Source organism: Oncorhynchus masou, chromosome 15, assembly GCF_036934945.1.
Source record: "Oncorhynchus masou masou isolate Uvic2021 chromosome 15, UVic_Omas_1.1, whole genome shotgun sequence".
NCBI lineage: Eukaryota > Metazoa > Chordata > Actinopteri > Salmoniformes > Salmonidae > Oncorhynchus > Oncorhynchus masou.
Window position 1 is genome coordinate 16,693,104 of NC_088226.1, and position 16,874 is coordinate 16,709,977.

The following is a 16,874-nucleotide window of genomic DNA, read 5'->3' on the forward strand; positions in this document are numbered from 1 at the left end:
ATGTGGTGGAGTAGGGGCCTGTGGGCACAAGGTGTGTTGGGGGAGGCAGGGTAGCCTAGTGGTTAGAGCGTTGGACTAGTAACCGGAAGGTTGCGAGTTCAAACCCCCGAGCTGACAAGGTACAAATCTGTCGTTCTGCCCCTGAACAGGCAGTTAACCCACTGTTCCCAGGCCGTCATTGAAAATAAGAATTTGTTCTTAAGTGACTTGCCTGGTTAAATAAAGGTAAAATAAATGTGAATGTATTGTAATATTTATAAATTGTTTCAACTGTCTTAATTTTGCTGGACCCCAGGAAGAGTAGCTGCTGCCTTGGCAGCAGCTAATGGGTATCCATAATACTTATGAATAATTAAGTGCACCACAGGTCTAAATCAGTCCCTGATTAGAGGGCAACAATTAAAAAATGCAGTGGAACTGGCTTCGAAGTCCAGAGTCGAGTTCTTGGGTTCGACACCTTCTCTGAGTGTAGTGTCCTGTGGTAAGGAAATATTTTTGTCTTTAAACCTCTTCAGCTCTTGAGCATACTATTGTTTTCCAACGATTTTCTTGCAGAGAGGGTTGGCAGCATCGGTTGCTCTTCACTTCACCGGATTGGTCTCACTGATTCATGGAGGGTACGTGGATCTGGGTGGGTCACACTCCCTTAGATTAAGGGCTCACAATCGGCAGGGTAGCCTAATAGTTAGAGCGTTGGACTAGTAACCGGAAGGTTGCAAGTTCAAACCCCTGAGCTGACAAGGTACAAATCTGTCGTTCTGCCCCTGAACAGGCAGTTAACCCACTGTTCCTAGGCCGTCATTGAAAATAAGAATTTGTTCTTAACTGACTTGCCTGGTTAAATAAAGGTAAAATAAAATCTATAATAGCTTATGCTTGACTATTATAGACAACCATTTGGCCAAAGCCATACATTTCAAATAAATATATGTATCTGAGTTTGCAATAAAAGGCTGACTGTTCAATCTTGTTATTTTAATTTTTTTCCGGTGGCTGGGGGAGCTCTTCAAGGTTGTGGCTGTATCCTCCAGATGACTGTCTGAAACAACCACAGGGAGAGGGCTGTCTTCCACTGGCAGATTTGTCCTGCCTCTGCTGAAATGAGCATATGCAAAATGATACGTTTTTACAAATAGTGTTGTGGGAGTCTAAACCTTTGTATAGCAGGCACATTTTCTAAATTAGTATTCTGTTCATTTGGAAATGAGTAAACTGCACACGTCAAGAGTAATGATTTGTCAATGCTCATGTCAGAGATTGAAGTACAATGGCACCACAGATCTAGAATCAGATTCAATATTTATGATTGGCACAAAGTACTAAAACATCCAATGAATGAATGCAATAAATATACTGAACAAAAATCTCTCCCTCTTCAAAGGGGGGGACACTCTTGACCCAAACTGCTACAGACCTATATCTATCCTACCCTGCCTTTCTAAGGTCTTCGAAAGCCAAGTCAACAGATTACCGACCATTTCGAATCTCACCATACCTTCTCTGCTATGCAATCTGGTTTCAGAGCTGGTCATGGGTGCACCTCAGCCATGCTCAAGGTTCTAAACGACATCATAACCGCCATCGATAAGAAACATTACTGTGTAGCCGTATTCATTGAGCGGGCCAAGGCTTTCAACTCTGTCAATCACCACATCCTCATCGGCAGACTCGACAGAGTTGGTTTCTCAAATGATTGCCTCGCCTGGTTCACCAACTACTTCTCTGATAGAGTTCAGTGTGTCAAATCGGAGGGTCTGCTGTCCGGACCTCTGGCAGTCTCTATGGGGGTGCCACAGGGTTCAATTCTTGGACCGACTCTCTTCTCTGTATACATCAATGATGTCGCTCTTGCTGCTGGTGAGTCTCTGATCCACCTCTACGCAGACGACACCATTCTGTATACTTCTGGCCCTTCTTTGGACACTGTGTTAACAACCCTCCAGGCAAGCTTCAATGCCATACAACTCTCCTTCCGTGGCCTCCAATTGCTCTTAAATACAAGTAAAACTAAATGCATGCTCTTCAACCGATCTCTGCCAGCACCTGCCCGCCTGTCCAACATCACTACTCTGGACGGCTCTGACTTAGAATACGTGGACAACTACAAATACCTAGGTGTCTGGTTAGACTACAAACTCTCCTTCCAGACCCACATCAAACATCTCCAATCCAAAGTTAAATCTAGAATTGGCTTCCTATTTCACAACAAAGCATCCTTTACTCATGCTGACAAACATACCCAATCCTTGACTTCGGCGAAGTCATTTACAAAATAGCCTCCAATACCCTACTCAACAAATTGGATGCAGTCTATCACAGTGCACTCCGTTTTGTCACCAAAGCCCCATATACTACCCACCATTGCGACCTGTACACTCTTGTTGGCTGGCCCTCGCTTCATACTCGTCGCCAAACCCACTGGCTCCATGTCATCTACAAGACCCTGCTAGGTAAAGTTCCCCCGTACCTCAGCTCGCTGGTCACCATAGCATCTCCCACCTGTAGCACACGCTCCAGCAGGTATATCTCTCTAGTCACTCCCAAAACCAATTCTTCCTTTGGCCGCCTCTCCTTCCAGTTCTCTGCTGCCAATGACTGGAACGAACTACAAAAATCTCTGAAACTGGAAACACTTATCTCCCTCACGAGCTTTAAGCACCAACTGTCAGAGCAGCTCACAGATTACTGCACCTGTACATAGCCCCCCTATAATTTAGCCCAAGCAACTACCTCTTTCCCTACTGTATTTATTTTATATATTTATTTTGCTCCTTTGCACCCCATTATTTTTATTTCTACTTTGCACATTCTTCCACTGCAACTCTACCATTCCAGTGTTTTACTTGCTATATTGTATTTACTTCGCCACCATGGCCTTTTTTTGCCTTTACCTCTCTTATCTCACCTCATTTGCTCACATCGTATATAGACTTGTTTATACTGTATTATTGACTGTATGTTTGTTTTACTCCATGTGTAACTCTGTGTCGTATGTGTCGAACTGCTTTGCTTTATGTTGGCCAGGTCGCAATTGTAAATGAGAACTTGTTCTCAACTTGCCTACCTGGTTAAATAAAGGTGAAATAAAAAATATCAAATATTTGACTGAGTTACAGTTAATATAAGGAATCAGTCCATTGAACAAACATGCTCAATGGGTGACATGACTGAGTATGCAGGCTTCCAGAAATTGTGTACAGGTCCTTGCTACATGGGGCTGTGCATTGTCATGTTGAAACATAAGGTGATGGCGGCAGATGAATGGCACAACAATTTTATTTCACCTTTATTTAACCAGGTCACCACCGATAAATCCATGATTATCGAAAACTTCAACAAGCATTTCTCAACGGCTGGCCATGCCTTCCGCCTGGCTACTCCAACCTCGGCCAACAGCTCCGCCCCCCACGCAGCTACTCGCCCAAGCCTCTCCAGGTTCTCCTTTACCCAAATCCAGATAGCAGATGTTCTGAAAGAGCTGCAAAACCTGGACCCGTACAAATCAGCTGGGCTTGACAATCTGGACCCTCTATTTCTGAAACTATCCACCGCCATTGTCGCAACCCCTATTACCAGCCTGTTCAACCTCTCTTTCATATCGTCTGAGATCCCCAAGGATTGGAAAGCTGCCGCAGTCATCCCCTCTTCAAAGGGGGAGACACCCTGGACCCAAACTGCTACAGACCGATATCCATCCTGCCCTGCCTATCTAAGGTCTTCGAAAGCCAAGTCAACAAACAGGTCACTGACCATCTCGAATCCCACCGTACCTTCTCCGCTGTGCAATCTGGTTTCCGAGCCAGTCACGGGTGCACCTCAGCTACGCTCAAGGTACTAAACGATATCATAACCGCCATCGATAAAAGACAGTACTGTGCAGCCGTCTTCATCGACCTTGCCAAGGCTTTCGACTCTGTCAATCACCATATTCTTATCGGCAGACTCAGTAGCCTCGGTTTTTCTGATGACTGCCTTGCCTGGTTCACCAACTACTTTGCAGACAGAGTTCAGTGTGTCAAATCGGAGGGCATGCTGTCCCGTCCTCTGGCAGTCTCTATGGGGGTGCCACAGGGTTCAATTCTCGGGCCGACTCTTTTCTCTGTATATATCAATGATGTTGCTCTTGCTGCCGGCGATTCCCTGATCCACCTCTATGCAGACGACACCATTCTATATACTTCCGGCCCGTCCTTGGACACTGTGCTATCTAACCTCCAAACAAGCTTCAATGCCATACAACACTCCTTCCGTGGCCTCCAACTGCTCTTAAACGCTAGTAAAACCAAATGCATGCTTTTCAACCGTTCGCTGCCTGCACCCGCACGCCTGACTAGCATCACCACCTTGGATGGTTCCGACCTTGAATATGTGGACATCTATAAGTACCTAGGTGTCTGGCTAGACTGTAAACTCTCCTTCCAGACTCATATCAAACATCTCCAATCGAAAATCAAATCTAGAGTCGGCTTTCTATTCCGCAACAAAGCCTCCTTCACTCACGCCGCCAAACTTACCCTAGTAAAATTGAGTATCCTACCGATCCTCGACTTCGGCGACGTCATCTACAAAATTGATTCCAACACTCTACTCAGCAAACTGGATGCAGTTTATCACATTACCATCCGTTTTGTCACTAAAGCACCTTATCCCACCCACCACTGCGACCTGTATGCTCTCGTCGGCTGGCCCTCGCTACATATTCGTCGCCAGACCCACTGGCTCCAGGTCATCTACAAGTCCATGCTAGGTAAAGCTCCGCCTTATCTCAGTTCATTGGTCACGATGGCAACACCCACCCGTAGCACTCGCTCCAGCAGGTGTATCTCACTGATCATCCCTAAAGCCAGCACCTCATTTGGCCGCCTTTCGTTCCAGTTCTCTGCTGCCTGTGACTGGAACGAATTGCAAAAATCGCTGAAGTTGGAGACTTTTATCTCCCTCACCAACTTCAAACATCTGCTATCTGAGCAGCTAACCGATCGCTGCAGCTTTACATAGCCTATCGGTAAATAGCCCACCCAATTTTACCTACCTCATCCCCATACTGTTTTTATTTATTTACTTTTCTGCTATTTTGCACACCAATATCTCTACCTGTACATCACCATCTGATCATTTATCACTCCAGTGTTAATCTGCAAAATTGTAATTATACGCCTACCTCCTCATGCCTTTTGCACACAATGTATATAGACTCCCTTTTTTTCTACTGTGTTATTGACTTGTTAATTGTTTACTCCATGTGTAACTCTGTGTTGTCTGTTTACACTGCTATGCTTTATCTTGGCCAGGTCGCAGTTGCAAATGAGAACTTGTTCTCAACTAGCCTACCTGGTTAAATAAAGGTGAAATAATAAAAATAAAAGGTAAGCCAGTTGAGAACAAGTTCTCATTTACAACTGCGACCTGGCCAAGATAAGGCAAAGCAGTGCGACACAAACAACAACACAGTTACACATGGAGTAAACAAATGTACAGCCAATAACACAATAGAAAAGTCTATATACAGTGTGTGAAAATGAAGTAAGATTAGGGAGGTGAGGCAATAAATAGGCCATAGTGGCGAAATAATAATGACAATTTTGCAATTAAACACTGGGGTGATAGATGAGCAGAAGATGAATGTGCAAGTAGAGATAATGGGGTGCAAAGGAGCAAAAAATAATAATATGGGGATGAGGAAGTTGGGTGGGCTATTTTCAGATGGGCTATGTACATGTGCAATGATATGTAAGCTGCTCTGATAGCTCATGCTTAAAGTTAGTGAGGGAGATATGAGTCTCCAGCTTCAGTGGTTTTTGCAACTGGTTCCAGTCATTGGCAGCAGAGAACTGGAAGGAAAGGCGGCCAAAGTAGGAATTGGCTTTGGGGTTGACCAGTGTAATATACCTGTTGAGTTGAGTTTATTTTTTATTTTTACAGGGACAGTGCACATTAATCAACGTTTCAGTAAAAGTGCCGGTTTTAGCCAGCCGGCTAATTTTCAACCGCAGTCCCTGGGCAGGTTATTAAAAACAATTACAATATAGACAATAGCAACATAGAACAAGCAAGACATAGCAACATAGGACAAGCAAGACATAGCATACAGACAGAGCAACATAGGACAAGCAAGACGTAGCATACAGACAGAGCAACATAGAACAAAAAGCAGCAAGACAGATTTCATAAAAGCAACAGTGTTTCCACAACTCACAAGCTACAGACAACAGACAACATGGAAAGCGGCAACACACAGCTAGGGACCATGTTCACAAATCTGATTGACCTTTAGCCATGTCTTCAAGCATTTTGTGAAAGTGTGATATGTGGTGCAGTTATGTGTGTCTGATGGCAGTGTATTCCAGGCATGGGAAGCTCTCACAGAGAATGCAGATTTACTAAAGGTGCTTTTCCTTAGGGGAACTATACAGTCACCTCTCATGGCAGACCTTGTGGATCTGCTGCCATATGTCTGGGTTTTCTGTTTAACAAAAATATTGAGTGGAGGGGGAGCCAGGCCATTAAGGATCTTGAATACAAGACATGCGTCGGTGTATTGCACAAGATTTTCCCAACTCAAGAGCTCATGCTTTCTAAGGATATGACAATGATGATGGCTATTGGGCTTCCTATCAAGCACTTTGAGAGCCTGTTTGAAGACAGACTGAATAGGTTTTAATGTTGTACAGCAAGCTTGGGCCCAACTAGTCAAGCAGTATGTTAAGTGGGGGAGTATCATAGAGTTGAAGTACAGTTTTGCTACCTCTGTAGTCAAACAATTTCGTATAAATCGGAAATTAGCTAGGTTGAATTTAGTTATTTGAATTACCTTTTTCACATGCTTTTTAAAAGAGAGGTTGGAATCAATTATGATGCCAAGGTACTTAAAATCGGATACCACCTGGAGCTTCTCCCCTGACACATAGACATCTGGCTCAGTAGCATCTGTTGCCCTCTTTGTGAAGAACATGCAAACACTTTTTTTCACATTGAGATGCAAACACGAGTCACTGAGCCACTTTGTAACCTGGACCATTACAGTAGTGAGTTCTTGTGCAGCTTGTTGTTTGCTCTTTGCATGCACATATATCACTGTATCATCTGCTATGGTGATCAGTGAGCTGAGATAAGGCAGGGCTTTACCTAGCAAAGACTTATAGATGACCTGGAACCAGTGGGTTTGGCGATGAATGTGTAGCGAGGGCCAGTCAACGAGAGCATACAGGTCGCAATGGTGGGTAGTATATGGGCCTTTGGTGACAAAATGGATGGCACTGTGATTGAGTGCATCCTATTTGCTGAGTACAGTGTTGGAGGCTGTTTTGTAAATGACAGCGCCAAAGTCAAGGTTCGGTAGGATGGTCAGTTTTACGAGGTTATGTTTGGCAGCATGAGTGAAGGATTCTTTGTTGTGAAATAGGAAGCTGATTCTAGATTTAATTTTGGATTGGAGATGCTTGATGTGAGTCAGGAAGGAGAGTTTAGTCTTACCAGACACATAGGCATTTGTAGTTGTCCACATGTTCTAAGTCAGAACTGTCCAGAGTAGTGATGCTGGACGGCGGGCAGGTGCGAGCAGAGATCGGTTGAAGAGCATGCATTTAGTTTTACTTGCATTTAAGAGCAGTTGGAGTCCACGGAAGGAGAGTTGTATGGCATTGAAGCTCTTCTGTAGGTTTGTTAGCACAGTGTCCAAAGAAGGGCCAGAAGTATACAGAATGGTGTCGTCTGCGTAGAGGTGGATCAGAGAATCACCAGCAGCAAGAGCGACATCATTTATGTATACAGAGGAAAGAGTCTCCCCGAGAATTGAACCCTGTGCCACCCCCATAGAGACTGCCAGAGGTTTGTTATCCATAGGTTATGCCTGCCCATACCATAACCCCACTGCCACCACGTTGAAATCCGCAAACCGCTTGCCCACACAACGACATGCACGTGGTCTGTGGTTTGACTCAGTTGGCCTTACTGCCAGGTTCTCTAAAATGACATTGGAGGCAGCTTAGGATAGAGAAATTAACATTCAAGCCTCTGCCAACAGATCTGGTGGACATTCCTGCAGCCAGCATGCCAATTGCAAGTTCTCTCATATTGAGACATCTGTGGCATTGTGTTGTGTGTCCAAAACCACACATTTTAGAGTGGCCTTTTATTGTCCCCCAGCACAAGGTGCACCTGTGTAATGATCATGATGTTTAATCAGCTTATGGATGTGCCACACCTGTCAAGTGGATGGATTATCTTGGCAAAGGAAAATACGAACAGGGATGTATTTGATCACAACATTTGAGAGAAATAAGCATTTTGTGCAGATGGAAAATTATTTCAGCTCATGGGACCAACACTTTACATGTTGCGTTCATATTTTTGTTCAGTGTATTTTGTCAGTTCTTTCAACCCTGTCAGGGGGCTGGTCAGAGCTATTACATTTTTATATTTATCCATTAAAAGCAAAGGGGTCGAGTCTCTGGGAAACAATTACATTTCCTCTCTGCGGTTTGTAGGCAAATGTTATGTGTAATTGGCACCATTACTGCTGAATAATTACAGTCAAATCTCTGTACACTGACAGGCCTCACACCGTTCTCTTTTTTTGACGTTTGCGGTCTCTTGTTGATGACGTTTAATTTAGGGGACGACAGTTAGCTAGAATCGATAGCTAGCTACAACGTTTCAAAATGTATATATTCATGTTTTACGCATTGTAGCTTTGGTTTAAAGTCCCAATCCCGCGTAGACTTCAAGTATTGTTTCGATCATTTGCAGTGAAATGTTGGTGACGTTAATAATTTAATTAATCGAATCATTTACAGAGATAGCGTGTAGGAAATGATTAGCTAGCGAGCTTGTTTTGTTGCTAGCAAGAGTAATGTGAGCAACAATGGGAAAAGGGGATACCTAGCCAGTTGCACAACAATGTATTCAACCGAAATTGTGTCTTCCGCATAATGTGGTAGTAATGTAACTAGTTAGTGATCCAGTATCTACTAGCTATGTTGACATTGTTTTTTGAGTTGCCAAGAAAGCTGTAGTTTTAGGGTAATTAGCTAATATGATTGTTCTTAGTAAAATTCATATCACTCAGTGTGAATCTCTGGTTGACGTTCCAAGCAAGAGAGGCTTCGAGATGTTGTGGTCATATCAATTATCAGAGAGGAAGAAATTAAACAATAACTTACACTAGAAAATCTTTGAAAATACCCAGTTTTGGTGTTTTTTAATAGACTAGCTACATACAATCCCATAGAGCGCTAACCTGTGGTTGGTGTCTAAAGTCACCGAGACAACCAGGTAGAGCTGTGCCAAAATGGATGTCCAGTTGTCCATCAGCTTCCTGAGGGACAGACTGGGCGGGGCCATTGACGAGGCAGTGCGTACAGCAGTGGAGTCTGTGCTGTGTGAGACTGTGCGTCTGTTAACCGGGCTCCAAGGGGACCAGCAGCATGGACTTTCCTCAGTGACCCTGAGGGACCAGGACACCCTGGGACTGAAGCAGAGGTTTGAAGCCCCCAGCGGGGGTGACTGGAGGGTGCAGGCTGGGTCTTCAGGGGCATTCTGTAACACAGGACCGAGGGTTAGTGGTGGGCGCTGCAACACTAAGAATCCAATGGGTCAGACCACTTGCTCAACCTCCCAAGCATCACAAAGGACCACCGTAGAGCCCCATCCCCAGGAGGTGGTGGAGGACTGTGCTGGACTGCCTGACCCGTTTGACCTTGTGTCGGCTGGGCCAGTGATGGTGGACTATGAGGAGGGTCAGGGCATGGGGATCCCAGAGGAGTGGGAACTGATGAACAAAGTGTACAAGACGGAGCACAATGAAGACATGGCCCTTATTGATGCGGGCAGTACCACTCAATGTAAGTCCTGACTCAATGTAGTGAAAGATGGTTGTGATGTAGTTTCACAGAGAAAAGGCAGCTTTAGTGAGAGCCTCTCTTGATGTCTTGACTTGCAGTATTTTCATGTAGCCTCGCAAACTGCCTGATATCTAAAGCTTACATGAATGGTATATCCGTACAGCGAACCATTCATGTAAGCTCGCGAGGTCTGGCGGCTTGCTAGGCTACCTCTCATGCGCTTCCCCATTGTCTCCCCTCTGCAAATGTTCAGTTGCAGATGACCACAGGCTGCATGAAGGAGACCAGAGGACTGTGGCTGTGCCCCTGGAGGGAGAGATGGCTGCCAAGCCCCAGGACGCATTGCACCCCTGCTTCAGCCCAGCCAACATCAAAACAGAGCGACCTGATATAGAGAGATGCTGCATGGCTGAGGAGGCCCTTGCTCTGCCTCTGGCTCATCCTGCTAATGTGAGTAAAGCACATCTACTCAGTCCTCAAACGCCGACCTCGCAATCTCATAAACAATATAAGGCACTAAATATTCACTGACATAATGTGCGCCTCAGTCCTTATCTGAACCTGTCATTCTCAGAGTGGTGTGGAGGCCGGTGAGTTTGGGCAGGAGCAGGTGGAGGCTGGTCCACAGGACTTTGTAGATCGCCTGCGCCTGTGGCTGGAGCAGCTGTGTCCTGAGGTGGTCCGGGAGTACGAGAGGGAGGGCTGTCTGTGTGAGCTGTCCCGCAGGAAGCTTATCAAGTTCTCTGTGTCCTTCATCGTGGAGGAGTTTGGATTGTGAGGAGCTGATTGTATGTGTATTTGGGCTGAGAAGGGACGTGACTGAGAGAGCAGAGATTTTGCTCTTCTATTTAAACTCAATGTTTTGTGAGTGTTTCTGACGTTTAATCTCCTGTCCTCTGCAGCTACCCTACCTCTGCTCAGAAGACCATGCTGGCAGAGCACATAGTGGAGCTCTTCCCAGGACTCAGGCTCTGTGCACCCTCTGCTGGCATCAACGGCATAGTGAGCTAGTAAATTGATTAGTAGTGTAAGATTCACATAATTCTCAGTTACTGAGTAGACGACTGTCCTATCATTTTTTTCTCCCTGTGTAGGAACACTTGTACGACCCTTTGTCCCGTACGGGTTACATTGAGACGCGCCTGCGCAACTCTCGACGCACCCTTGAAGACCACAAGAAGAAGTATGTGCTGAAGAGGCGTCGGCCAGAGCCAGGCTTGGCGGACCCTCCTGTACCTAGATTGGGGTCTGGGCTCCTGGAGAGACAGTCCAGTGAGGAGACCCAGAGGTGGATGGAGCTGATGAAGAGAACCAGGCCCCTGACCAGGAATCTGCCTGCCATCCACAGTGCTATGGACCTCACATTCAACGCACGCAGGAGGTGGATTAGCAACACACGGCCTAGTATGAGGGCTGTGTTGGCCGAGTACCCACGTTTTCTTGACGTTCCCACCACGGTGAGTCCAGTCTTCATGGAGAAAGCTACGGATGCTCACAAGACTAGAAAGGCCACAGATAAACTTGTATTAGGGTCATTCCATGTCATTTTAGCCAGATATGAAACCCACCATCTCAAATTGATATGAAATTGTTTCTGAAGTTAGAAACAGTTAAGATCAGCATTCCTGCAACATTATTTTGATGAAATATAATTCAATTTCTGAGAAAGTAAGCTAATTGATTGCACCCAAAATTGCCCTTTTTTTATTTATAGGATTTATATAATATTCCAATATTCCATTCTAACAATGAGGTAAGATACTTTATGAGGAATCAAAGAAGTGGTCAAAAGCCACCCACTGACCACTAGAGGCTGCTGTTCATTTTATTAGATTATAACCCCCCCTTCAATGTTAATGGGATAGTTCACCCAAATTACAAAATTACACATTGGTTTCATTACCCTGTAAGCAGTCTATAGACAAGGTATGACATCAGCCAATTGTTTGGTTTTGTTTACCTGGCAAATGTTTAAAATGCAAACTTTTCAGCATCGGTGGCACAATTCCAATGCAAGTCAGTGGTACCTAATTTTAGCATTTTTGCGTTTCCTATCCAAATCATCTACAGGTAACTGCCAAAATAAAGGAAATACCAACTTAAAGTGTCTTAATAGGGTGACCAGAACAGCTTCAATGCTCCTTGGCATAGATTCTGGAACTCTATTGGAGGTATGCGACACCATTCTTCCATGAGAAATTCCATAATTTTTAAAACCTTTATTTAACTAGGCAAGTCAGTTAAGAACAAATTCTTATTTTCAATGACAGCCTAGGAACAGTGGGTTAACTGCCTTGTCCAGGAGCAAAACAACAGATTGTTACCTTGTCAGCTCGGGGATTCGATCTTGCCACCTTTCGGTTACTAGTCCAATGCTCTAACCACTTGGCTACCTGCCGTCCCAAATGGTGGTGGAAAACGCTGTCTCAGGTGCCGCTCCAGAATCTCCCATAAGTGTTCAATTGGGTTGAGATCTGGTGACTGCCATGGCATATGGTTTACATCGTTTTCATGCTCATCAAACCATTCGTGCCCTTTGGATGGGGGCATTGTCATCCTATTGGGGGCTTATCCATGGTGGCCAAAATAATGGTCTGCCCAGCATTTTTATATATGACCCTAAACCTGGTGGGATGTCGGTTGCTTTAACTCAAAAACCACACCTATGTGGAAGTACCTGCTTTCAATAGACTTTGTATCCCTCATTTACTCAAGTGTTTCCATTATTTTGACACTTACCGGTATAAGTAACATCATTGAGTTACATAATAAATGTTCAAATACTTTAGGCTGATTTTGAACATGAAATGCTAATATAGGTACCATTGACTTGAATTGGATTTTTGCCACAAATGCTTAAAAGTTAGCATTTGAAACAGTGGCCAACAACCAAAGATGGGTTGCTGTCATACCTTTTCTGTTGACTGCTTACAGGGTAAGGATACCAATATAATTTTGTAATTTGGGAACGGTTCCTTTAAACATTGAGTTTGGGGGGTGGGGAGCTTCAAAATTGTTTCAAAAACCTAATAGCAGGAACAGCACCATCTATTGGTCAACCTGGTACTAACATGGTACTATCAGTACATAGAATGGGACATGGGACTTCAATGACAAATTTCTCTGAACAGGGGGATAGAAAACGTCACTAAATTCTCTGAGAACACATTAGATAGGATGAAGAAACAATACTCTGTTCCGCAGCTCCATACTACTTGACAAACACAGAGAACTGATACTATATAATAGTTGTTAGGGTGGGATTGTCGTGGTGGGTCTGTGTGTGGCTTTTGACTATTCCTTTGGATTCTTCATGTCTATTTAATGAATGTTATATGAATCCTACAAATTCAAATGGACAATTTGGATGCGAACAATTACCTTAATTTCTCAGAGATCAAATTATATTTAAACAAAATAATGTTGCAGGAATGATAATTGACTAAATGTATTATTGGGATCTGAAGGTGTTTGTTTGTTCAGATTGACCTGGAGTTTGAGAGGATGTTCCCAGGTAAAGGCCACTCCTTCCTGGCCCAGTGGTCGTCGTTCGTGTTGCCCAGGCTGTACCAGATTGCAGAGTGTGAAAAACACCCGGACATCTCTGCACTTCTCCAACTGGCTGCCACACAGCAAGGAGGTCAGAGGTTAACTACACTGAACAAAAATATAAACGCAACATGTAAAGTGTTGGCTCCATGTTTCAGGAGCAGAAAAATGAAATCCCAGAAATGTTCCATACGCAGTGTATTTCTCTCAACTTTATGTAAAAATTTGTTTACATCCCTGTTAGTGAGCATTTCTCCTTTGCCAAGATAATCCATCCACCTGACACGTGTGGCATATCAAGAAGCTGATTAAACAGCATGATCATTACACAGGCACACCTTGTGCTGGGGACAAGAAAAGGCCACTGTAAAATGTGCAGTTTTGTCACACAACACAATGCCACATATGTCTCAAGTTTTGTTGGAGCCAAGCTGACCCCAGGAATGTCCACCAGAGCTGTTGCCAGAGAATTTAATGTTAATTTCTCTACCATAAGCTGCTTCCAACGTCGTTTTAGCGAATTTGGCAGTACGTCCTACCGGCCTTACAACCACAGACCATGTGTAACCACACCAGCCCAGGACCTCCACATTTTATTTATTATTTATTTTTTTAACCTGTGGGATAATTTGGTTGGGGTGCTGAGGAGTATTTCTGTTTTATGGGGGGAAACTAATTCTGTTTGGCTGGGCCTGGCTCCCCAGTGGGTGGGCCTGGCTGCCATCCATGGCTGCACCCCTGCCCAGTCATCGGAAATACATAGATTAGGGCCTAATACGTTTTTCAATTGACTGATTTCTTTATATGAACTGTAACTCAGTAAAATGTTTGAAATTGTTGCATGTTGCTTTTCTTTTTTTTCACCAGTATACACGGAATAGACACTTTTACAGTCAACCTCCTAATCAGCCATTGACAGACTGACTGAACATGATCTGTATGATTTACTCAGTGGTTAGAGTAATAGGAGAGTAGATTGCTGTGGTTAAGTTTTTTTAACGTATTTGTTCCTCTCTGATTCCTCTGCAGACTCCTACACCATGACTATGCTGAAAGTCCTGATCTATGTACTACCACCAACAAACACCAGTAGAGCCTCCTTACCCTCCAGGAGCAGTGTCAGGCAGGCCATTCGGTATCTGGTGGACATTGTACCGGTAAGCAACACAGTAGTTTTCTTCCTGGTCAGACTGAGCAGTAAACCCAGACATTTCCTCATTGCCATATAGATTAAGTTTGTGAACTAGTGGAATTTTAGAAGGTAAGGTAACAATGATGATTTGAAGGAATGTAATTGAAGAATCCCCTTGAAAGACCTTTCCTCCTTTGTTCCTCAACAGATAGACACCATGGTGTCCTCCTTATTCTGTGACCTTACCTCCTTGGAGGGCCCAGAGTCTGTGTCCCACGCTCAGCCCTACATATTGAGCGTGGGGCCCCTGGAGGCCCCTGGCCGGCAGCTTTGCATCGTGTTCCCTGTTGATAGGATTGCAATCCCCCTGCCTCAGGAGGGCCTGAGCAATGCACTGGACAAGCTTTTCAAGCTTCTGCGTGTGTTTGAACTGGGGTACCCAGATCAGCTAGCCTCCCTGTATGGCTTCCTTGAGCACCTGTATGGGCTGGAGATGACCCCACAAGACAACCATGACTCCCCCAGTGGCAAGGGGTCAAAAGTGCTTGAACTTTTATCACGGCTCCACATGCCCTCCTGACAGAAGGCATAGGTCTATACAAGAATTGAACTCGCCCCACAGACTTACCTTTTTATTTTTTAAATGTTTTGTTATAGCCGTCCTTTACAGAACACCTCCTTTACTATGTTCTGGATTTGCCCCAAAGTTAAAGTATGTCAGACTGAACTGAGCAATGCTGATGGATCACTGGTGTTATACCTTCATTATACAGTACCAGTCAAAGGTTTGGACACACCTACTCATTCAAGGGTTTTTCTTTATTTTTAATATTTTCTACATTGTAGAATAATAGTGAATATGAAATAACACATATGGCATTATGTAGTAACCCAAAAAAGTGTAAAACATAAAAAATATATTTTAGATTCTTCAAAGTAGCCACCCTTTGCCTTGACAGCTTTGCACACTTTTGGCATTCTCTCAACCAGCTTCATGAGGTAGCCACCTGGAATGCATTTCAATTAACATGTGTGCCTTGTTAATTTGTGGAATTTCTTTCTTTAATTCATTTGAGCCAATCAGTTGGGTTGTAGGGGTGGTATACAGAAGATATACCTACTTGGTAAAATACCAAGTCCTTATTATGGCAAGAATAACTCAAATAAGCAAAGGGACAGTCCATCATTACTTTAAGACATGAAGGTAGGTCAATCTGGAAAATGACTTCAAGTGCAGTCACAAAAACCATTAAGCGCTATGATGAAACTGGCTCTCATGAGGACCGCCACAGGAAAGGAAGACCCAGAGTTACCTCTGCTGCAGAGGATAAGTTCATTAGAGTTACGAGCCTCAGAAATTGCAGCCCAAATAAATGCTTCAGAGTTCAAGTAACAAACACATCTCAACATCAACTGTTCAGGGGAGACTGCGTGAATCAGGCCTTCATGGTCAAATTGTTGCAAAGAAACCAGTACTAAAGGACACCAATAAGGAGAAGAGACTTGCTTGGGCCAAGAAACACGAGCAAAGGACATTAGACCGGTGGAATTCCGAAGTTGAGATTTTTCGTTCCAACTGCCGTGTCTTTGTGAGACGCAGAGTAGGTGAAAGGATGATCTCTGCATGTGTGGAGGTGGTGTGGGGGTGCTTTGCTGGTGACACTGTCAGTGATTTATTTAGAATTCAAGGCACACTTCACCAGCATGGCTACCACAGAATTCTGCAGCGATACGCCATCCCATCTGGTTTGCGCTTTGTGGGACTATCATTTGTTTTTCAACAGGCACAACACACCTCCAGTGTTATTTGACCAAGAAGGGGAGTGATGTAGTGCTGCATCAGATGACCTGGCCTCCACAATCACCCGACCTCAATCCAATTGAGATGATTTGGGATGAATTTGACCACAGAGTGAAGGAAAAGCAGCCAACAAGTGCTCAGCATATGTGGGAACTCCTTCAAGACTGTTAGAAAAGCTTTCCTCATGAAGCTGGTTGAGAGAATGCCGAGTGTGCAAAGGGTGGGTACTTTGAAGAATGTCAAATAAACAAATAGAAAAATATTTTAACAATTTTTTTGGTTACTACATGATTCCATATGTGTTATTTCATAGTTTAAGTCTTTGCCATTATTCTACAATGTAGAAAATAGTCAAACTAAAGTCAAACCCTTGAGTGAGTAGGTGTTTCCAAACATTTGACTGGTACTGTATATTCACTGAGCTTCTCATTGACAATGCAAGTACTTTCATAAAACTAACATCTTGTATGAATTTTCTGTGGGGGGAAATGATACTGTATGTTGTACTTTAGGATACCTTTTCAGTTTTTGCTCAATTGCTTTAGTATTT

The 16,874-nt window shown here is 44.0% G+C and overlaps 1 protein-coding gene across 1 annotated transcript; it reads left to right on the forward strand.

Annotated features, from left to right (window-relative positions):
- Positions 1–8,609: 8,609 nt before the first annotated feature.
- LOC135555768 (uncharacterized) lies at positions 8,610–15,268 on the forward strand. The gene is made up of 8 exons (XM_064988488.1): positions 8,610–9,842; positions 10,096–10,292; positions 10,417–10,616; positions 10,745–10,844; positions 10,937–11,299; positions 13,326–13,482; positions 14,421–14,548; positions 14,732–15,268. The coding sequence occupies exons 1-8, from the start codon at positions 9,290–9,292 to the stop codon at positions 15,101–15,103; spliced, it is 2,070 nt and encodes a 689-aa protein (XP_064844560.1). The 5' UTR covers positions 8,610–9,289; the 3' UTR covers positions 15,104–15,268.
- Positions 15,269–16,874: the final 1,606 nt, after the last annotated feature.